Raw genomic sequence first — 23,826 nt, 5'->3', positions numbered from 1 at the left:
GCAGCTGTGCCCAGATATTCCTATTGTGGAAGAATTTAATGTATGTATGAGGTGCCTCTCTGGACCACACACACACACACACACACACACACACACACACACACACACACAGAGCTCCTGAAACCTTGTGCTCTCCTGATACAAATATAGGGCAGCTCAGAAATGGTCTTGACAGAACTTGGAATTCCTTTGATGTGCTGGGTGGATCATGTCTGTTCCAATGAGGCAGAGCTTAGTACAGGCTCCCACACTTATTTGACCTCAGTAGGCCCCTTTTCAGAAAAAAACTTCAATCAGCATCCAGCTGAAAATCTGCCTTTGTTACCTGAACAAACAGAAAGGTCCCTGGATTCGTGCAGCCCTCTTGAGCTGGTTTCAGCCATACTGGAAAAACTCTGGCTTAGGGGGTTTTCTGGATGGGAGCTGGTGGGCAAGAAGGTCACGCTGTGATGGAAGCTTGGAGTTTCCAGCCCCACTCCCTATCCTCTGTAGAAACTGAATCAATGAAAATTGAATTCAAAGGTAACAGCACCTTTGAATTCCCCAGAGTACGTAGTTCAAAGATGGTCAAACACATCTTCCAGGACAGAGAGGGTGGTACTGTGGAAACTGTGGTCCTTCCCCTGCCTGTCCTGAGCATCTCTGAATCCGAAACTTTACAATAAATCAGTAAGAATGAGGAAATGTTCCCTGGAGTCCTCTGGGTCACTCATGCAGGTCATCCAGCTCAAGGAGAGGACTGTGAGAACCCTGATTTCCAGCCGGTCAGTCAGAAGCACAGGTGATGACTTGGCATTGGCATCTAAGAGGAAGCAATCAAGTGGACCAAGCCATCACCAAGCTGTCAGCCTGAATCAACTCAGTCAGAATGGGACTGAGTAGCAGGACTTCCTGTCGCTGTTGCGGAGAGCTGCTCTGAGGGGCAAAAACTCCCCTCTCTGATGCCCAGGCCACTTGATGAGAGGAGTGGTCTGTGGTTTGCTGCCCTGGAGAGGCTCTCTTCCTCTCTCGACCTCAGATTCAGCACAGACTATGCAGCCATAATCTGGCTCTAGAAATAGCACCAAATGGTATAGATAGAATCCCCCAAGCCCCCCACCCCACCCCCCGGCTAGTCATGGGACACTGGGATAACAGAGGCTGCACAGAGAAAGCAGTTCTGAGTCACTGATGGAGTCCAACTCAGGAGAATTCAGAGAAAGGGACCCGAGGATGGCCACGGAGAATACCCCATAACAAGCAGGCCACCAGGTACATGTGGGCTGGGGGCACTGTGTGGATTTCACTTAAATCAGGGAGAAATCCACCCAACAGCAAAAAGCTCCAAGACTGGAAAATAGCACTCCAAGGCATTATGGACACTGACAGTTCCCTCAATTCAAGTCCCAAACAATGCAACGTTCCATTTTGGCATTCTTGCTGTCTCACACATAGACTGATTATCTCATGCATCAAAACACCAAGGTGCAAACATAATTTAGACACAAACCTGATTAGAGAGACAAAGCCATCTGAGCAGGAGGGGAGCAAGTGGGCTGAGCAATGCAACCGGCTAAGAGCCACACTGGGCATTATGAAAGCACCCGTGTCCCAACAGGTCCTGATGTTTCTGCACTGAGGAAAATGAAGTCACCCAAAGCTTGAGGAATTTGGATAGGAGGAACACGTGGTTCAGAAGTACCATGCTGAGTACTTACCTACTTACCTCTGGCTTTACTGGAGAGTAGCATCCACCCAGGAGAGTACACACAGGAAGATGTTGCCAGCGAGCTCTCCTGAAGCAACACCAGCTCAAGACCAAACACTGCCTAAATGCCTTTGAGGAATAACTGAGACTCATTTCTATCATCATTAAGTTTTTTTTTTCAATTTTTAAGAACTACGGTGCGCATCTATTTACGAACCCTCTATACATTCTATTCTGTCTACTGCATGTGAGCTGGGTCATTCTCAGTTTTCATCATGCCTTTTGGTGAACCTACACAGTCACTTCTGTGCAGTGCAAAATTCAACATGCAACAGCCAGACCATGGGGTATATGTGCATGCAGTCTTAGCAGACGCGATCCAGCAGTGCTCTGCAGCACTTAACCCTCGCTGCACCTTCAGCAAAAGAGGATGCTGGCTTGATCATCACCAATACTCACAACACTCAATTAGATTCTCTCTAGCAGGGAACAGGCATGCAGGCCTGCGACATGGCCCTGACAAGGCAGCTGGCTAGCCTGGCACACAGCCAGCAGCCTTCTCTATTGTTTGTAGAGATGATGTGGGTTTTATGCACGACCCACAAGAAGTGTCAGAGTTTCTGTGAGAAAAGCAGAATAGCACTCTAGCACTGTCCTCCCGTTGTTCATTGATTTCCTCGAGCGGGCCCAGTAACGTCTCCATTGTGAGACTCGATGTTACTGTGTTTAGCACATCGAATACGTCACGGGTAGCTTGCCAGGCTTTGCCATGCAGGCGAGATACTCTCGGGAGCTTGCCGGGCTCTCCAAGAGGGGTGGAGGAATCAAACCCAGCTCAGCAGGGCTGACTACACACAAGGCAAATGCCCTACCGCTGCGCTATCATTCCAGCCCTAAAGAAAGCAGAATAAAGGAGGGAAATCTGCCTGCCAGCTTTGTTCATTATTTTAAATTTTAAATTTGTTTAATTAATTTTTATTCATCCAGCAAAAAATATTAAGTACCTTCTAACACTGGGATATAGCTGTAAATTTTCCAGACAAAAATCCTCCAACACTCTTATCCTACTGAATTTAAATGTTGATTATATTCCCTCCTAGTTCTGGCATCTTTTCCTATAATAGAAAGGGTTCCAGCCCCAAAGGGTCACACTGTTCTACCTGCCTCTTGTGAATAGGCTCAGTGATGTGCCTCTTCTCTTATGAAAAGATGTTGCCACTCAGGTGGAACACATTGAGAGATTGCTATTATATATTTAATTTATCTGCAGATAAAGATGAATTCAACTAGAGTTCACTAGACATTAAAAGTAAGTTTACTCTCATCAAACAGAGCATCCTCGACAGTCTTGTATCAATGCTTTTCTCCTTGAACACCACCCTCCACATTCTACCTTTTATTGCTGTGTTTTTACTGATCATTCGTTTCTCTTCCTTTGCAATACACAACAAACACATTTTCGTTTTACTGGGCTTGTAAGAGCTGTTTTCACCCTCTTCCACAGAGCTGTCAGGCTATAGAACATAACCATGCAGGGCTAAGGAGAATCAATTTTAGATGCAATGGGCAGGTCAGACTTCACCAAACAGGTGAATCTGAGCCAAGAACTGAAGGAAATGAGACAGATATTTTGGAGAACATTAAAAGCAAAGGAGGAAACACATGCAATTGCCCTGGGATAGTAGGGCAAGGGGGAGTTCGAGGAAAGGGGCATGGGTGGAGCAGAGCAGGAGAGCACATGAGTATGGGGAGAATACAGGAGAGAAGAGAAGATGATGAAGAGGTGGGATGGGGGGATAGGTTCTAAGGGCACTGGAAAGACTTTGACCTTTCTTGGAGATGGACAATGGGAGCTGAGGGGAGGCTTTCAGCAGAGAAGTGACATCCCTGATCACCTTTTAGCAGGACCCATAGAGGCAGTGAAACTGACCAAGCAGAAGGGGCACCTGAGAAAGAGAGAAAATGGAACTGCCAGGTTATACCATTTCTTTGGCGCAACAGATTTTGCTGATGGACTGAGAATGAAATGTGGGAGGAAAAGCAAGCCGGCAACTGGAAGCAGGTAGATCACTGAGATCCAGAGGCTGAAAAAGAAGCTGCTTGTGGTTGCTGGTTATTTAGGTACTGTGTGTGTGTGTGTTGTTGTTGTTGTTGTTGTTAAATATTGAGGAATGAAGAGTGATTGGCCAGTGTATGTTGAAGAGATTGGGTGGCAGTAGTATATCCAAGAGCAGAGAGCAAGAGGAAAGGGATCCGGCAAACACAAGTGGCAGCAGGCCCTTCCAGGCTGGGCCTGTAGTGAGAACAAAGAAAGGGCAGAAAATGAGCCCGAGCACTTCATTTTTTTTGCAGCAGAGGTAAAGAAGGAGGAGGAGAGCCAAAATCTGTTGAGCCAAAGATATGGTATAACCTGGCAGTTCCACTTTCTTTCTCAGGTGTCCCTTCTGCTTGGTCAGCTTCACTGCATCTATGTTAAAAGGTGCAGTGGAGAGGGGTGACCAACTGCCAAAGCAGAGACGAGGGCTAAGAACTGACCATTGGTTTAGTAACGTGGGGCCAGTGGAGATGCCGACAAGACTTGGGATGCTTGGCTGTGATGGTGGGAGAGAACGAAGAATGGAAAGGAGAGAAAAGAAAGAGAAGGTGAGCTTGGAAAAGTTTTCTGTTGGATGAATTCACATGCAGAAAGAGAGAAATGCAGAGTCTACAGTGTTCGCCCAAAGAGAATTGGTTTTGAATAGCTTATTGTAATATAATTCACATTCCATAACAGCCAGAGCTTATATTTCAGTGACTTTTAATTACATAACATGTTACAGGTATATAATAAACCAATACATATAATTACTTGAATAAAATTAATTAATGTATGCTAATCTATAGCTCATGACAATATTTTTTAAATACATAAATATGGGCTGGAGCGATAGCACAGCAGTAGGGCATTTGCCTTGCATGTGGCTGATCTGAGTTTGATTCTTCCGTCCCTCTCGGAGAGCCCGGCAAACTACCGAGAGTATCTCGCCCACACAGCAGAGCCTGGCAAGCTACTGGTGACGTATTAGATATGCCAAACACAGTAACAACAAAATCTCACAATGAAGACGTTATTGGGCCCACTCGAGCAAATCAATGAACAGCAGGAGGACAGTTCTACAGTGCTACATAAATATATTTGGTGTATTCAGAGAATTGTGAAAACATCCTCAGTTTAACTTCAAATGTTCTCATGGGCCCAAGAGAAACGCAGAACCAGAAGCCGTTTCTCCCTCAGTCCCCTAGTCCCTGACAACCACTGATTGACTTTCTGTCTCTATAAATGTACCTATTTGTGATATTTTGTATTTATGAATTATACAACCGGTTTCTTTCAAAGAGCACCCACATTGTAGTATGAATGGTATATTATCTTACTTCTCAATGAAAATCCATTGGGTACTATATCATTGTATCACTGTCCTCCCATCAAGTTGCTCGAGCGGGCGCCAGTAATGTCTCCATTTGTCCCAGCCCTGAGATTTTTAGCAGCCTCTCCTTACTCGTACTTCCCAACGCTGCCATATTAGAGGCTCTTTCAGGGTCAGGGGAATGATATGTAGGCCTGTTAATGTTACTGTTTTTGAATACACCAAATATATTTATGCATTTGTAAAATATTGTCATAGGCTATATATTAACATATATTAATTTTATTCATATAATTATATGTGTTGGTTTAATATATACCTGTAACATGTTATCTAACTAAAAGCCACTGAAATGTAAACTCCGGCTGTTACAGAATGTGAATTATATTATAATAAGCTATTCAAAACCAATTCTCTTTGGGTACTATCACAGTCATCCCGTTGTTCATCGATTTGCTCGAGCGGGCCCAGTAACGTCTCCATCATGAGACTTGTTGTTACTGTGTTTGCCATATCAAGTACATCACGGGTAGCTTGCCAGGCTCTGCCGTGTGGGCGAGATACTCTTGGTAGCTTGCCAGGCTCTCCGAGAGGGGCAGGAGAATCGAACTCAAGTCAGCCATGTTGGCTGCGTGCAAGGCAAATGCCCTACCGCTGTGCTATCACTCCAGTTCTTGGGGTACTATATATAATGTAAATACTATGAGATTTTTCTGTTTGTTTGTGTATTTGCTTTGCCTTTGGGGGCCACACCCAATGGTGTTCAGGGATTTCTCCTGGCTCTGAACTCAGGGATCACTTCTGGAAGGCGTGGGGAACCACAGTGGGTGCCTGTATCAAACCCAGGTTGGCCTTTTGCAAGACAAACACCCTACCTGCAGTACTATTGCTCTAGCTCCTGTAAATACTATGTTTTGTTTATCCACACATCAGTTGGTGGAAATTTGTTTTTATTCCATTTGGGAGCTATTATAAAAATTGCTGCTAATGAATACTCATGTACAGTGTTTTTTTAAAAAATTTTTAATGAAACACCATGAAATACAATTATAGACTTACACACTTCCATGGTTTCATTTCAGTCATACAATGGTCAAGTACCCATCCGTCCACCAGTGCCCATTCTCCACCACCCCCACCCCATTCACCCCCCACCCCTGCCTCTGTGTGGCAGGAACATTCCCTTTTATTTATTTATTTATTTATTATGTAGGAGTACTGCTATTCATTCAGCCACTGATTAGGCTGATTGAACTGGACATAAACTCCACCTTACTATTTTTTTTTTCATTTTTAATAATTTTATTTATTGAATCACCAGGAAAGCAGTTACAAAGCTTTTGGGCTGAAGTCTTGCTCATACAATGAAACAGCTGTACCTTCACCAGTGCCCATTCTCCACCACCAGAAACTCCCAGTATACCCCCATCCCACACCCTCCCCCTACCTGTGGGGCAGATAGTTTCCACATTACTCTCTCTCTACTTTGATCACATTCAATATTTTGACACCAGACCCACCATTATTATTTGGGATTTTACCCCAACACTCAGTCTGCTGAAAAGGCAACAGTAGACAATTTGTTTTCTATTGCTGGTTATGAATAACAAATGATGTCGAGTGACTGCAGTAGTGGCAGCAAGATTTGGAAATTCTGAAATTTTAACAATTGAATCTGGAGGGATTTCTGCCAAAACCTGCTGGGTTCAGAGATTTGTTCCGAGTCTCTGGGATCATGGCTGTTAAGAAGCTTGATCAGGAGCCACAGAGGGCATTCGTGGGTGGCGACTCGGGGTCTTGTTGGGGCAGGGAGGAAAGGGCCGGCTCCAACCCCATCCCATGAGGCCCCATGTGTCTTGTCATTGAGGGCCCAAACCTGACTGACCAATGGCCTCTGGAGGATGGCAGCCACCGAGCCGCCAAGTGGGAGAAGGCGAAGGGACAGCACCCTTTCCTCCCTGGGGTGGCCCGACGAAAGTAACCTACTGTAGAGACCGGATGCATTTCTGCCAAAAGCCGCTGGGTTTAGAGATTTGTTTCTGAGTCTCTTGGATCATGGCCATTAAGCAGCTTAATCAGGAGCCAGAGAGGCCGTTCGTGGGTGGCGACTCAAGGTCTCGTTGGGACAGGGAGGAAAGGGCCGGCTCCACCCCCATCCCATGAGGTCCTGCGTGTCTCATCACTGTGGGCCCAAACCTGACTGTCCAATGGCCTCTGGAGGATGGCAGTCACCGGGCCGCCAGGGGGAACAGACCAAGGCACAAAACCTATTCCCACCTGGGTGGCCCAGTGCCGGTAACCTACTGTAGGGACCGGATGCATTTCTGCCAAAAGCCATTGGGTTTCTAGATTTGTTTCTGAGTCTCTGGGATCATGGCCGTTAAGCAGTTCAATCAGGAACCAGAGAGGCCATGCCTCCAATTATATAGCTGAGCCGGAGGTGGCTTGTGGGGCTGTCTCCCACATACCTAACTTTTGGCTGTTTACTTTCTTGGTAAACTTTGCCTCAAGTTTTTGGGATCTGGCCAAAGGCACAGCAGCAATTTTGGGGAAGTGCAAAGCAAACACCCTACCCGTTGTCTGGAGGAAGGCGCCATCAGGCTGCTGATGCACTTGCCTCACAGGTATAGATTGACCTGCTGGCTGCACCATACCCCCAGGAACATTCCCTTTTACTCTCTCTCTCCTTTTGGATGTTATGGTTTGCAATTCATGTACAGTGTTTTATGGACATATTCTTTCAGTTCTCTTTGGAACATTCCCAGAAATGGGATTTCTCATGGCAACTCTGTGTTTAATATTTTGGTAAACTGTAAAATAGTTTTCTAAAGAATCTGTACCCTTTTGCTTTCCCACAAGCAATATATTCTTTCCCTATTTTTTTCCAACGTCATCCACACTTGTTCTTCTTTTTTCATTCTACACATCCCTATAGGGGAGAAGTGATGTCTCATGGAGTTTGATAGTATCTTCTCAGGTGTATATTGGTCATTTGAACACCTTCATTGGAGAAATGTCTATTAAAATCCTTTGTTGGACTGGAGCGATAGTACAGTCCAACAGGGTGTTTGCCTTGCACGCGGCCGACCCGGGTTCAATTCCCAGCATCCCATATGGTCCCCTGAGCACCGCCAGGAGTAATTCCTGAGTGCAAAGCCAGGAGTAACCCCTGTGCATCGCCGGGTGTGACCCAAAAAGCACCAAAAAAAAATTCTTTATTCATTTAAAATTGAGTTTTTTATCTTTTATAATTGGGTTATTAGACATTTTTATATATTACTGATTCTAGATACTTTAGAAACAGAGTTTGTTATTATTCTCTTCCAGTTTGTGATTTTTTCCCACTTTCTTGATAGATGTTGAAATACAAGTATTTCAGTTTACGTTCCATTGATTTATTTTAATGTTTTGTTTTTGGCTTACATCCAGTGATGCTTGGGACTGACTCGCAGCTCTAAATTAAGAGGTAGGGTTTAGGGGATTCTATGGTGCTGGAAACCAAAGCTAGGGCCTCTGAGTATCAAGTATATCTGTACCCTATGTATTTTTCTTTTGTCATTTATACTTTTGTGTCATATCTATGAAATCACTGTCCAATCCTAGTTATAAAAAAAATCCCAAAGATTTTAGTGCCTTCATTTCAGTCTAGGTCCATTTTGAGTTCATTTTTTAATATAGTAAAATATCATCCAAGTTCATTTTTTGCATTTGGCTATACACTTACCCTAGCACCATTTATTGAAAAGACAATGATTTCCCCACTGAATTGTGTTGGCATCCTGGTTGAAATTTTGTTTTTAAACATAGGAGAAATGAATAAATGTTTTTAAATATAGGAGAAATGAATAAATATAGGAAAAAGAAAGAAAGAAAGAAAGAAAGAAAGAAAGAAAGAAAGAAAGAAAGAAAGAAAGAAAGGGCTGGAGCGATAGCACAGCGGTACGGCATTTGCCTTGCATGCAGCCACCTGGCCGAACCGGGTTCAATTCCTCCACCCCTCTCTGAGAGCCCGGAAAGCTACCAAGAGTATCTCGCTACCCGTGATGTATTCAATATGCCAAACACAGTATCAACAAGTCTCAAAATGGAGACATTACTGGGCCCACTCGAGCAAATCGATGAACAATGGGAGGACAGCATTTGGTTTTGAATAAATAAATGAATAAATAAATAAATATAGGAGAAATAATGTACATGTGCATGCTAGCGGGATCAGCCCTGTACAGAGGAGGTAGTGGTGATGAAGAGGAAGGAGTCTGCCTGGAGTAGTGTCCTCAGTAGGAGAGTGGGGGAACCCAGGGTTCAGGGGAAGGCTGGTGTGAGTCAAGAGCAAGGTCAGTTCACAGGAAGGGGAAGAAAGAAAGGGTAGGTAAATCCACTGGGTACTATATATAGTGAACATTCTCCATTGGCTTCTTCCCTTTTCTCAGTGAAAGAGGAAGAAATGTTACAACAGGAGAGAGAGAGAGAGAGAGCAGAGGAAGAGGAGTAGGGAGCTGAGGAGAAGAGGTGAGTGGGAGTAGAAATTATACATCTAAATGCCAGCAACACTGCAGTCCCTTCTGCTCTTCAGGACGATGAGCTGAAAGTGAGACCAATTGGTGTGATTCAGTGATTTTTCTTTGTCACATGCCAGCTAGGCAAGTGCAGTGGGCTCTGGGGTGGCATTCCTGGTGGCATCCTTTGTGGCAGAGTTCCCCAATGCCTGGCTCTCAGTGTCTACCACCAGCCACCCTCTCCTAAAAGTGATCAGGACCCTTCATGGAGGGGGTGCTTCACCCCCACAGATGACAAGTCATCCTGTCATTTCAAGGCAGGGAGATGATCCACCATCAGGGAAGTCACATTACTAAGCCCTCTCTCCTCCCAACTCCCTTTGTCCCACCACAAAGAGCCACTGACTGGGCAGATTCTATAGTTCAGAGCTCCACAGCTCATAAACTCCATGGTTCTAGTGGCCGCAAGGCTGAGACCAGCGTGCAAGCAGGTCAGTCTCCCATGCAGTCCTCTGCCCGGCCTACAGATGCCACCTTTTCACTGACTCCTCACCAGGGAGCAAGCCCTCTGGAGTTTCTGTTCATGAAGACATGAATTCCATTATGGTAAGTCTATGCTTGATGTTTTGATAAACTGTACACAGCCTCACAGATGTATCTTACACTGTGTAACTGGCTCTATGTGCATGTGTGACATAGAACCCACTCTTGACCTCTAACTAGGACCTCAACTTCAGATCCAAGATCACGATCACGATCATCCTGTTGTTCATCGATTGCCTCAAGCTGGCACTAGTAACGTCTTCTTTGCCCTAGCCCTGAGATTTTAAAAAGTGCCATATTCAAGACTCTTTCAGGGTTAGGAGAATGAGACCCATCATTGTTACCGGTATTTGGCATATTGGGTACACCACGGGGAGTTTGTCAGACTCTGCGGTGTGGACAGTTCACATTCGGTAGCTTGCCAGGTTGTCCAAAGTAAGAATGAGATACTAAGATGTTGCGGGGGCAGGAGATTCTTCCAGGAGCTGGGTTTTATAGTCTCTGGGTCTTGGCCATTGATGGGATTACACAGTGCTGGGGTGGGGAGGGGTGGGGGGGTGGGGGGGAAGTTGGTGGATGTGACCCCTGCAAAACTCACATCTCTTTTGCTGGCATAGAAAAAATAAAAACCCTCCTTCCCAGTCAGTCCCCAGTAAGGGGGCCTCCTGCCACCATTGGCAGTACAGGGGCAGTAGCTAATGGGCATCAGCGCAGAGCCCCAACCTGCACTCATGCCTGAGGACTTCATGTCACTAGAAGATCCCATTTCTGGACAACCAGAGCAGGCTGGTAACTGTGGTTATAATTACACAAGCACTGGCCTCAAAGAAAAGTGACCTCAAAGAGTCCTGGGGAGTTGGGAACCAGATTAATTCTTGTTTTGTTTCAGGACATGTTAATATTCTTGTGTGTGGGTGAGTTTTTTGTGAGGCTACACTTGGTATTGATCTTAGCTTGGTATTCAGGGATACTTGATGCTAGTTACACCTCTTCCCCCCCCCCCCATATTACATAAAAAATGAATTTGCTGTCAGGTGAATAATGTACATGGAGCAATTCCACTGAATTTCACTTACCTGTCCCCACTCACTGTATTCACAGTGGCTATTACAATAGCCACAATATTGCCCCACTGGTGGTTGGACTGTTTATTATTAAAAAAATTGGTTCCCTTTTTCCTAATATTAGAAATAGTAGTATTATACTTTTTTTTTCATTTGAACCATTTCATTGTAATATTACCTCTAAAGTGGAATTTGTTGGCTGCAAAGTATATACAAAATTATAGTTCCCTTGTTTTCTTTCTTCATGTAAATCTCCCCAAAGATTGCTTCATTGTGCATTCTCTACAGTGGGGTCTCTCTGTGTGAACACATCATTTCCCCTATCAGCTCTGGGGTTGGTCAATTTTGTGAACTTGTATCTATTTTTCTTACATAATGAACGTATAGCAAATACAATCCTAGGTATTATCTTTACATTTGCTTAATTGCTAAAGAGAATGAGTAAAGTCCTTGTCCTAATAAAAAACTCACAAAAAGTAAAATTACCACTTCAATCGTTTAAAAAAAAACGTTTCCGTTAGTTCTTTTCCATCTAGGTTCTGGGGGGTCAGGGCAGCTGCGGCTGCCGCAGATACAGAGTCAGCCCAGAACCCTGCAGGCTGCCCGTTAATTATCAGCGGTACGAGAACTCTCAAAAGAATGAAGTCACATTATCTCCTGGCCGCAAACTGAAACCACTGCAGAAGCCAACCAACCAACAAACAACAAAACAGCCCGCTTTCCTGGCACGGGTTGTGGAGATCCTGTGTGGATGCTCTTTGATCTTCTGCGGAGACTCCGTGCGGACTGGCAGTAAGGTCCCCGGCGCTGGGACGCACCAGAAGAGCGTGCGCCAGGTACCCACTAGATGGCGCCCCCCAATAACAAATGCGGACCACAGGCTTCTTTCTGTCTGCACATCGCCTGCGCAGCAGCGTATTCTGGCCAATTTACCTCCAAGCCAGACTTCTCAAAAATAAATAAACAAATGACTAAATAAATAAATAAAAATGAAAAAAGACAAAGAAAGAGAAGTTCATTCTAGCTAAAAACACACCATCTGCCTGTGAAAATTCTCGGTTGGTAGAGCCACATCAACACCCAAGACAGGTTAATAACCGGCCCTGAGCAGATGGTTTCTTTTTGATAATTGCTGGTTTCTCCCACCAAGTCTTCCTCTCTGAAGCCCCTCACCCTGCTTTCTAGACCATTTCCAACCTGTCCACCTGCTTGCCATCGCCCCGCCGGTCACAGGTGGGGTCATGCGGCAGAGAGCCACGGCGGTGTCCACATGACTCAGTACCCTCAGAAAATGTTTAAGACACTATCAGTCTATTTCTTGGTGAGCGTGTAACGGGATGTGTACCCCCAAGCCCTGTTTTCGGAGAGTACTAATTTATTACTACTGACTGGAAAGAATATGACCAAATACAATAGTTGTTAAAAATATTGCATACTTTTGAATCCAACAACTTCACTATGTAGACTCTATCCTAAAGACGACCATTTTCCAAATTGTGAACAGTATATTCATTAAAAAAAAAAGTCCACTGCTGCATCATAACAATAAAAAACATAAAAAGAAAAACATACCAGGGAACTAATTATGTTACAGAATATTATACAACCTTTTTACGTACGCTTACAAGGAATTTAAAAATCTCATACACCACGTTATTTAATGTTTGTTGGTAAAATGCTCAAAGAGGTCGAACAAGAATGCAATCACAAAAGAAATAAATATACATAATAAAAGATCCTATAGTAGGAAATCTTTCTCTCCTGCTGTCTGGAGAGAAATGTTTTGTGCCAGTCTGGTATATATATATATATATATATATATATATATATATATATATACATATACATTTATATACATATATATTCAAAAATAGCACTGTAGCACTTGTCCCATTGTTCATCGATTTGCTCGAGCGGGCACCAGTAACATCTCACAACAAATTGTAAGAATTATTACTATTTTTGGCATACTGGATACATCATGGGTAGCTTGCCAGGCTTTGCTGTGCAGGTGAGATACTCTCGGTAGCTTGCCGGGCTCTCTGGGAGGGGGGGGAGGAATCGAACCCAGGTTGACTGCGTGCAAGACAAATGCCCTACCCGCTGTGCTATTGCTCCAGTCCATATTCAAAAATATATGAACAAAATTTTTACTAAGAAGATCTACAGCTAAACCCCCAGAAAAAAAGAGAGTCTGAGGGGAAATCACAGGAAGGTCTGCAGCACCAGGGCAAGACAGAGCGCACAGTCTCACTCCCCCAGGACGCACTGCCCGACAGTAACGCTTGTCCAATGAGGACGCAGCTGTGTTTTCTCTCCCTGTGCCAGAATGCAGATGGCTTCAGGAGAGGGGGCACACCTGGATCAGGGGATGGCAGAGTAGCATCCACCACACAGGAATTAATGAGCAGCCGGGTCATCTCAATAGGGGTCTATTGCCGCCTTGATTTTCTCAAGAGCATCAGTTCTAGTCAGTCTCAGAATTTGCTGTTCAAAATGAAAAGTGAAGCACTGAATCCAAACCCTGCCTTTCCGGTTGCATTTCTGTGCTACCCACTCATCATGATTTTAAATGCTTTACCAATAGTGCTCTGTATTTATAAAAAAAAAAAAAGGGCAGCACTAAAGCCCACTAAACTTTTTTTTCTCTTTTTAAATGGGGAGGACAACAAACCCTAAATTTGGGTTTTTTAGTTCAAGGGAGCACATGAAGACTTTATTTGGCAGGAGTAGCTGAAATGATCAGTTCAATAAGTAAAACTACTCATTCGACACACATAGAAAAACCCCTTTCTCATCCCTACCCCAACCCACCCAGTCAGGCAGCGCATGGACGCTCAGGGGGTTTCCTCAGTGCGTGGAGGGGGACACGAGCCCCTGCGAGAGGAGGCCACTGGGCAGCCATTCTTCTGAGCACTTATCATCTCTCCTTATCACTGTGGGCTCTAGTTCACTGACATTGTCTTGACACACTGGATAGGAACATCCCCCAGCCCACCAGCCTCCTCTGTGGAGAGCCCTGGGTCTGAGGGAGGGGCAGGCTGTGGAGAGTGGAAGGTGAGGGAGAAGGGAACTGCCTCTAATTCCTCAAAGCCACAAATCTGGTTCCTTCCTTTTTTTGTTCATGCCTAGAACTCAGAGGTGCTTTACACAGAACACGTTGGAAAAGGTCTGTTCCGGAAAAAAAAAAAAAAGTTTATTATCATTTGATGACATATTGAGCAAGATGTGGTTCCAAAAGCAAGTGGATAAAGGGAGAAATTTTAGGGTGGGAACATTTCTTAGTGTTTCTGATCCTGACTACCCGTAGAATGTTCTAGATTTAAAAACAAGCGCCACACGGACAGAGGGAGAGAGGGCGCACCCAGGCCTGCATGGGTGGGAGAAGGGGCTGAGCACATTTGACGGCTCCTCCCTGAGGCCTGCTGGGAATCTCCGAGCCAGGAGGGGGCCCTGTCCCAGAGGTAGAAGTGACTCCAGCTGGGACCACTCCGAGGTCCGAAGAATTCAGGCCCTGCATGGGAAGCCTGTGGTACAACAGCGAACCTGACTGGTCAGGTTATTCTCCCAGAGGGAGAAGGCTGACCTGGTGACCTTCTCTGCCTCCTATTTGAGGGGAGTAGCTTCACAAAACCAAGGCACTGCAATAGCCATCCACCATCCGTCGTGCAGAGGCCAGCAAACACATCTTCAGGATAATTTCCAAGCCTGATTCAGCACGGCAGAAGCCCCTTAGGCAGGCGACTGCATTCACATTTCCAGCCTGAGACTCCCCTAACTCCCAGGCCCCTCTCTGCGTTAGGAGAGCCCCACTTCCCGGGAGGAGCGGCCCTAGTCATCGTACTGAATCTCAGCCTGGAGCTCCTTGCTGACGTAGTTCACCAGCATGGCTAGCAGCTGCTGCTGCAGCATCTCACTGCCCATGACCAGCGTGGTCAGCTGCACGGCATCAGTCCAATCCAGGTGCCTGACGATGGCCGAGGCTTCGTTAAAGAGCTTCTGCTGCTCAGATGGTGGCAGCTCCATTAAGATCTGAGGAATTGGCTTAAACTGTCCACTGGTCATCCAGGCACCTAATAGGCCCCCGACGGCGCCCCCTAGGGAACAAGAAAAGGTCTTTTAGTTGAGCCTTGTCATAAATAAGGGTCTCGGTTTTTGCTGAGAGCAGGCCCGTGCTCCTGACCAGTGGGAACATTCAGGAGGGGTTCAAACAGGCACAGTTTCAGACCTACTCCTCCAGCCAGCATGCAGAGCAGAGGTGAATGTGGCTTTTGCTCCATTTGGCTCAGATCATTCCCACCCGAGCACGTCCATCCCTAAGCGCCACATTCACAAAGGGCACGCAAAGAGTTTCCCACCTCAGACCCTCTCACTGGACTCCTCCAGGAACCCTCTTGACCTAAGGCCCAGCCTGAGAGCACAGGCGTCCAAGGACAGAGCCTGCCGGGTGGTGAGGCGGAGTTCCTCTCATCAAGTAGCTAACGTGCTCCCTGACCCTTTCGAAAACCTCTAGTGAAATCACATAGATATGGGACCCTGGGGACAGATATGCAATGTTTTTCATTTATCTGCTCCAAAGTTGTATGATGATAAACAACGAAGAAAAGCAAGCATTTTTTTTTTTAAGTGTGCTCAAACTTATTACATAGTATTTCAGAACCTGCAGCCCTTGTGTCCATCAAATCAGACTGGAGCACAATCTACTGCAGGAAGGTACCCTGGACAGAGTCTTACTCAAGTGCCATCAGGGGCCTGGAGGAACCAGAAAGACACAGAGTGGGCAGGTGGTGACGTGGTGGTGACATGAGAGTCCTGTCTACAGAGCCAGTGGCTTCCCCTTGCCAGCCAACTGGGTAACCATACAGAGTCCTAGCTCTGCAAAGTGCCATGGTTTTAAAATAACAGTAATCAGATATATAAATGCTGATGACTGGGAAGAACACAGCAGGGAAGAGAAGCAGCTTGACGGTGAGGCTGCCCATGGGGAGCCTCCTGAGGACTGTAAGTGTCATGAACCCTGCAATGATGCAATGAGAAGTCCCCCTCTGCTGTACTCTTTCCAAAGAGCCAGAATTCGGGGCTGGAGCAATAGCACAGCGGGTAGGGTGTTTGCCTTGCACGCGGCCGACCCAGGTTCAATTCCCAGCATCCCATATGGTCCCCCGAGCACTGCCAGGAGTTATTCTTGAGTGCAGAGCCAGGAGTAACCCCTGTGCATCACCGGGTGACCCAAAAGGCAAAAAAAGAAAATAAAATAGTCTATCTGAAAGCATGCAGCCTGAGTCCCTGAAAGTCCATCTGCAGGGAGGGTCACCTGCGGGAGCCAGGAAGGCCACACAGGCTAGCCCCAGGCCAGCCGCGGAACCTGCCCCCACAAGCTCCCTCCTGCACTAGGGGAAAATGAGGGTCTGGGAGAAAAACCCAGTAATTTATGAGTTTTCCTGAACTTTTCCCCAGGACACTAGTGAAACACTTAGCACCAACAAGAGTTGCATTCATCTGCACTAAACCTTTACGAGAACATCAATATTTGATTTAAAGCAGCACTTAATGCAAAATATCACCAGACATATCGACCAGCCAATTACTAACTCTTGGGAGAAAAATGAAAATTCCTTTGTTTTCTTGGTAAAATGATGCTGCTGCCCATGACCAGGGGTTGTGAGTTCTCCTTGCAGACACACTTGTATTTCTCCCATTTCTATTCATCTAGATAAAATACATGCTCCCAAAATGGAATCTAGGGACTGCTGGAAGGTCAGTGACACCAGCAAGCCCTCCCTGTGTACAAAAGATGAATGGGACAAAGATAATGTGCATCCCAAGGGAGAGGGCAGTGGCCTCGGCCTGGTCTTCTCCCTGGCTGGCTAAAAGCTGAAGACAAGACTCACCCATTCACAGTATGGAAGGAACTATTGTAAGGGTGCTGTCAATTCTGCCCACAGAGGGAAGAACAGAGCAGGAGGGCTTGCCAGGGAACAGGGGAACCAGCATTCTACAGAAGGACTTCCCCAGATTCTGAGCACTGGGCTGCTGAGCACAGAGAAGGCAGTTAGTGAGTGGATAATGAGAACATGGGAAATCTGCCTTCAGCAGATATCCTGGTAGCACAGGGGCCATCTGGGGCCATCTCAAAGGTGACCTTACCTACCTGGGCCTTCCCCCCTTCAGGCCCCAAGTTAGGGGGGGGGCAGCTTTTTTTTTTTGTAAGGTAGATAAAGGGGTCACTCCTGGCTTTGCACTCAGGAATTACTCCTGGCAATGCTCAGGGGACCCTATGGGATGCTGGGAATCGAACCTGGGTTGGTCATGTGTATGGCAAATGCCCTACCACTGTACTATAGCTGTAGTCCCAGGGGCCAGCTCTTTGGCATGACTCTTGCCTTACGATTCGGGCCACAGCCCTAAGACAGGTAGATCTTCCAGGGCCTAGCACGCAGGAATTCTTTCTGCTTCTAACACACAAAAACAGAAACGTTATCAAGCTCCAAGGAATGATGGGGCCATTAGCCAAAATACCAAAAACAAGTTCCCAAGTTGAAGGAGGCAAGTAGAAGAGGTGTTGGGGGGGAGGGTAAGGGGAGGTAGCAGGGCGGGGGGAGGAAGGAGGATAGCCATTCTAGAAGGGTCTGCTGTTCTTCTACATTGGACTGTTTGCTGTCTGACAGGAGAGATTGAATAATCTGGCTTGTGTGTACCAGTCAGAAAGAATCTACTTCTAGAAATGTGCTGGACAAGTCTTACTTCCGCATTCTCTTCTGAAGTGGCAAGGAAGGGTTGACAGGAGAGGGAGGGCTGCCATCTGGGGAGTGGGGGAGGGTGGTCCTCCAGGGTTGCATGGCATAAGAGCACAACATTGTACTCCCAGGACACGGGAGTGAGCTGCTACTGAGAGGAGCGTCAATGTTAACAGGACAAATGATGGACCCACAATCTCTTCACAGAGGCATGTGGCTCCACCTGATGAAGTCTCTGCCGCTTTGAAGGCCTGTTTAGGACCCCCTCTCCCTCCCCCGCTCCTCCCCCACCTCCCGTCCAAGAGTCTGGATATCCCTCAAGGTGCCTGCACTTACCAACAGCTAGTCCTGGTGGGCCACCAACCAAACCGCCAACAAAGGCCACAGCCCCCGTGACCAGGGCGCCCCGCCCAGAGTGCTTCACAGCCGCCTTCATTTTCCTCTTCTCAGAAATGGAGCAGAGCAGTTTCATCATCTCTCCCACCAGGAGGGGCATCTCAGAAGCTTCAAGGAACCCAAAGGCAAAGCAGCGTTAGAGTAATTTCTTAGGCAGAGAAAGTTCTTCCTCAAGCTTTAGGTCCTCCACTTTCAGCAGAGAATAGCACGGCCAACACCCAGTCAGGTGACAAGTTGTCACAGAGAAAGAAGGCAGGGTCAGCAGAGGGAGCAGAAGGCCTTCTCTGCCCTCTGACTAATTTGTAATTCCTAACAGTTACAGCAACAGCGCTTGCCATTTGCTCCAGTGATAAGCCACCCGGTCCGTCTGACCCCTGCATCAGTGGCCTTTCCACTGGCACAAGCATACCGTCACACACAGCCTGGCAGAGCCTGGAAATTCTCACAGGTTCTGGGTGATAGGGCTTCCCAGCTCAAGCCAAGCCAGAGAGAGGGAAAGTACAGGTCTTTGCCACCACATTGGTCCGGTGCAGTGTCCGATTCTGCGTCCAGAAGAGAGACAAACCACCAACATGCTGGATTCCTGGGAAGTGTCAGGGTAGGAGCATAGAGGACTCTTAGTCTGCCCATTCGCCTCTGAGTGACTCTAGCCACGCATCAGACAGGAAACACTGCATGATGCAACCAATGAACTCACCAGAGAATAAAGGAAACCCAAGAAGTCATACACGTATGTGGATGTGGAAGAAGATAGGTGGAACAGTGACCTTTAGAACAAGTCTCTGGGGTCAGGAAATTGCCACACTGGCAAGAAAATGGCAAGCAGGGAGGAGACAGGGCGGGTGCAGGAAGAGGACCAGTATTGGCAGGGAAAGGGGGCGGGGCCAGCTGTGTCCAGAATCCCCAGGAAGGTCCCTCACGGGTTTAGAAAGTGAAACCAAAGTGGTCCCGAGCTTCTCCTCCAGCCTAGCTGGACCCAAGGCCCAGGAACATTTTTTTTTTCTTCCCCAGCTGCTTTTAAACCTGAAAAGATTTGATTGAGAAAGGCAAAAAGGGCAAATTACTGTTCAGTAACTTTTGTTCATTTGAGGTTTTTTTTTGGACCCCAAAATAATCTAGAGTAAAGCTTAATGTCAAAGTATCCTCCAGTTCTGAGAGTTTTAACCCCTGCCTAATTATCTCATTTGTCACGTTTCCAGCGCTTCTCTATAATCCCAAGGAAGGTAAGCCCGTCACATGCTCTCGGCCCTGTAGCTTTTGTCCTCTATTTCTTTTTTTTTTTTTCTTTTTGGGTCACACCCGGTGAAGCACAGGGGTTACTCCTGGCTCTGCACTCAGGAGTTACCCCTCGTTGTGCTCAGGGGACCATATGGGATGCTGGGAATCAAACCCGGATCAACTGTGTGCAAGGCAAACGCCCTACCCGCTGTGCTATTGCTCCAGCCCCTATTTCTTGTCTTGATATCAGCAATCCGAGCAGGCTTGGAGATCTCAACCCCAGGTCCCGCATGCCTGGGTTCCTCTGCCGGTTCCTTCATGTGTGAGGCTCATCCGAACGTGTGGAGAGTGGTCTTAAGCATAGCTGTGGCTGGTTCCGGAGGTCTTTGGCTGCTGGAGATCTATTCGGGGTGGGGAGGAAAACTCAACCCGCCCCCTCCAAGGGGCCCTGGTGAGGACAGCCAGGCGTGGGGGCAGGAGAGTCTGTGCTATTCTCTTCTGGGAGCTGGGTTTTTACAGTCTCTGGGAGCTGAGATCTCCAAGCCTGCTCAGATCGGGACTGGGCCTCCTCCACCCAGATCCCCCATCTTCTAGTAGGTAGGCGTTACACCCACCAACTGCCCCCGGCGCCATGTTATCCCATCAACAGCCAAGACCCAGAGACTATAAAACCTAGCTCCTGGAAGCGCACCGCCACATCTGCAGCTGTGCGACATCTTATTATCTAGTTCTTACTCTTGGAGAACCCGGCAGGCTACCGAGAGTATTCTGCCCACACGTCAGAGTCTAGCAAACTCCCCATGGCGTATATGATATGCCAAAACCCAGTAACAATGATGGGTTGGTCTCATTCCCCTGACCCTGAAAGAGCCTTGAATGCTGCACTTTCTAAAATCTCAGGGCTAGGACAAAGGAGTTACTGGTGCCTGCTCAAGGAAGTCGGTGATCAATAGGATGGCAGTGATACAGTGATACAGTGATATCAGCAATCACAAACACAGACAGGAAGAAGGCCTTGTAAACACATAGGGAGATTCTGTATCTGGGTGGGTGGAGTAGGGGTGGAACAGGTTGCTTGGGGACAATACCCGGAAATTCTCATGGCTTACTCCTAGCTCGGTACTTGGAGGTCACTCTTGTCCATCCTGGAGGCCCTTATGCAATACTGGGGATCAAATCTGGGATGGCCAAAGGCAAGGCAAGCACCTTCACGCCTGTACTATCTTTCCAGACCAGGATTCTGCATTTCTAATAAGCCCCCTTGTTAGACTCATTTAAGGCTCCGGAAGAGCTTGACTTCAGGATATCTGATGCTGGTTACTCACTCTTCAAGTTCAGAAATTACAAACAGGAGGCACACTCCTGTGTCTGTTTGACCAGATAGGGCCTAAGAGGCAGAGGACAGATAGCCCTGCTGGCTGCCCATGAACTGCAGGAAAGCTTGGGTCTGTTCCTGCTCTGCTCCCAGGTGGTCTGGATGGACCCCAACATCTGCTGGCTTCCAAACCCCTCTGCTCACCTGTGGTGACCTCCTGAAGCAGCAGGACAGCAAAGGACTCCTCTTTCTTGAAAGGGAAAACCCAAGGGATGGAGTGATAGCACAGCGGGTAGGATGTTTGCCTTGCACGCAGCAGACCCGGTTCGATTCCCATCATCCCATATGGTCTCTCGAGTACCACCAGGAGTAATTCCTGAGTGCATGAGCCAGGAGTAAGCCCTGTGCAGCACCGAGTGTGACCCAAAAAGCAAAATAAAAGGAAGGAAGGAAGGAAGGAAGAGAGAGAGAGAGAGAGAGAGAGAGAGAGAGAGAGAGAGAGAGAAAGGGAAAGCCCCTTTCACTCCTCTGGAAGCCAAAACTTGTCTCAACATAAATGTCACTATAGTAAAATCACCTGACAGCAACGGGACTGCACTGGGCAGGGCCCACTCAGACATGGGAGTGACTGAAAATCTATTCTTGCAGAACAAAAATCATTCCATGTATATTACAGCAAGAAAACCAAAGGAATGAAGTTTGTGGTACAATCTTTCAATACGCTTTTGTAGACACATGCCTACAAAAACAGCTAATCCACTGCGAAGTTACCTCCGGTTCTTCCCCAGCTTTTCACCTGTCACTGGAAGGGAAAACCCATAAGAATGGAGGCAGCTTCCTGTTCTCAAGTCACAAAGACCCTGGGCCTCACCAGGCTTGATCCGCACAGCTGCCTGCCAGGCCTTGCACTCTGCACACCACTCTAAAGCAAGGTGCCTATCCAACATGAACCTGCACTCTCAAAACAGTTTCTGCACAGCAAGAAAGCACAGGTAAAAAGCAGGAAATAGGTATATACCCACTTCACCTTCTATTGTCTGCTAAACACAACCCCAGCTTCTAAGCTGCTCTGAATGACTCTAAGTTGAAACCCACAGGGGCTAATGAGGCATCATTGTGCAAATGCTACTTCTAACCTCCACTTAGTCCAGGCAGACCAGTGCGAGGCTCAAGCTCTGGGCTCTGCAGACCCACAGGGCCAGCAGGTGCCACTGCGTGCGGGAAGGCAGGGAGAAGAAGTGGCCTGACTCCAACTGAGTCCAATAGTTCTACCCCGCAGGCAGACACCTCATTGTGGCTGCCGGATGCAAGAGGAAGCTGGTTTAATTTCCTAGCAAGAATCATTTTTAGAAGTTGGGCATCAATAGGCTAGTTGTGAAACAAAGGTCTGTAACCCCATCTCCTGAGCCCCGCTACAAAGCTCTCCTCCTGCCTTCCTCCAGAAAAAAAACAGGCCCGCATCTCTTTCTCCCACTCTTTGTCTGCAGGACATAGGTTGGCAAACAAGGAGGGAGGTGCAGGGATCACTCCAAAGAGGACAGACCTCACAGGAGTGGACGTAGACCCCCACTTATTTCGGAAGCAGGTTTGAGGGCACCAAAGGATGATGCTCACAGGAAGCCCATCTGCCAGGCGCAGGGGAGACAAAGGTAAATCTGAACTCTCCGTGTTTCACAACCATGCATGCTGGTCTGCAGGTGACAGCAGGGGCCTGGGGGAGGGGCAGCACCACTGTGATTGCAGAGTGAGGTCCTCTGCCTCCCCTGTTCTGAAAACTACTGTAAGTGGACTTGTTCCCAACGCCTCAGTACTTTCTTCTCTGGTGGGTTTACAAACCCCCACGTGCCCTGACTTGGCTTCCCAGCTGTCCTGGACCTAGCAAAAGTCACGGGGGGGGGGGGGGGGGGGGGGGGGGGGACGGACGGACACCAGCAAACACCCCAACCTCTTGTCAAGGTTTCTGGTACGGGAAGGTTAGGGGAGTTCACTCACCCTTCAGATCCTTGACTTCTCTAGAATATTCTGAAGAGCAAGACAGTAGACCTGGTTTGCTCAGCAAACACAGCCCTCTCCTGCATGGGCCCCCAGGGGCCCCTACCAAAGATCACCTCGTAAACAGCCTTGCACAGTTTCTGTTTCCTTTTCCTTTTCTCAAAGGCTGAAAGCACCAGCAGCCCCCCCAAACTAACCACCTCCCAAATGAGCATCCTTCTCTAACCATTTTTAGACACGATCCCCTGGTCCACTTTGGACAAGGCCATGTGGGCCAATACCCGGCAGGGATCCTGCCAGTTTCACACACAGCCAGCACTGGGACCGGTGACACACGGTCCTACACACCGCGCATCCCGGTTACAGCACACACGCATACACACATGCACATCTGGGTGGCTGCTGGGTCTCCCTCCCGCACCCTCCAACCCCACCCTGTCCAGGTGCCAGTGGGAGGAGGCCCTGCACATCTGCTGACTTCTAGTAGGTCTTTGGCCTCCCTGTGCCTCAGTGTCCCCATTCGGGCAAGGAACACACTGAGGGTCCGGCAGCACAAAGTGGAGCCCAGGCTCCTCATGGACGCTGCGCCCTTAACCCGGAGGGGCGCTGGGGACCCCTTTACCTGCGGGGCGGCCTCGGCCCGCCCGGCTGCCCGCTCCGCTCGGCGCAGGGAGGGTCCGGGCGCGCGCTCGCTCCGCCCTCCCGCCTTCCGGGCTGCGCGGGCACCTTCCGGGTCGCCGGGACGGGCCCTGCGTGGGGCGCTCCCGTCCTTCGCCGGCTCACACGCCGTCCGGATGGGTCCTGGGCACCGTCTCGGGCCCGGAGACCCCCATCCCGCGTTCGGGTGATGCCGCGGAGCGCGGCGCGCTGCTCCTGAGGCTTGCAGGGCAGAGGGGAGGCCCAGCCCCCGGGGCCACGCCGAGATCTGGGAGCCTGGGCCGGGGAGGAGGTAGAGGAGGGGGGCCAAGGGC

At 47.9% G+C, this 23,826-nt stretch overlaps 1 protein-coding gene across 2 annotated transcripts; it reads right to left on the bottom strand.

The window, feature by feature from the left end:
• Positions 1-14,371: 14,371 nt before the first annotated feature.
• On the bottom strand, positions 14,372-23,556 carry CUNH19orf12 (chromosome unknown C19orf12 homolog). Of its 2 annotated transcripts, XM_056136657.1 has the most exons (4): positions 23,478-23,551; positions 18,740-18,913; positions 18,271-18,438; positions 14,372-15,294 (listed from the first exon to the last, which is right to left on the bottom strand). In XM_056136657.1, exons 3-4 carry the CDS (start codon positions 18,428-18,430, stop codon positions 15,029-15,031), a joined length of 426 nt encoding a protein of 141 aa, XP_055992632.1. In that variant the 5' UTR covers positions 18,431-18,438; positions 18,740-18,913; positions 23,478-23,551; the 3' UTR covers positions 14,372-15,028. The 2 variants fall into 2 exon arrangements, with proteins under 2 accessions (XP_055992632.1, XP_055992633.1); XM_056136658.1 differs by lacking the exon at positions 18,740-18,913 and having other exon boundaries at positions 23,478-23,556.
• Between the last annotated feature and the right edge of the window lie 270 nt (positions 23,557-23,826).

This window comes from Sorex fumeus, unplaced genomic scaffold, assembly GCF_029834395.1.
Source record: "Sorex fumeus unplaced genomic scaffold, SorFum_2.1 ptg000122l, whole genome shotgun sequence".
Lineage (NCBI taxonomy): Eukaryota > Metazoa > Chordata > Mammalia > Eulipotyphla > Soricidae > Sorex > Sorex fumeus.
Note: the sequence above shows the minus strand (reverse complement) of the source record. Positions and strands in the feature narration are given on the sequence as shown.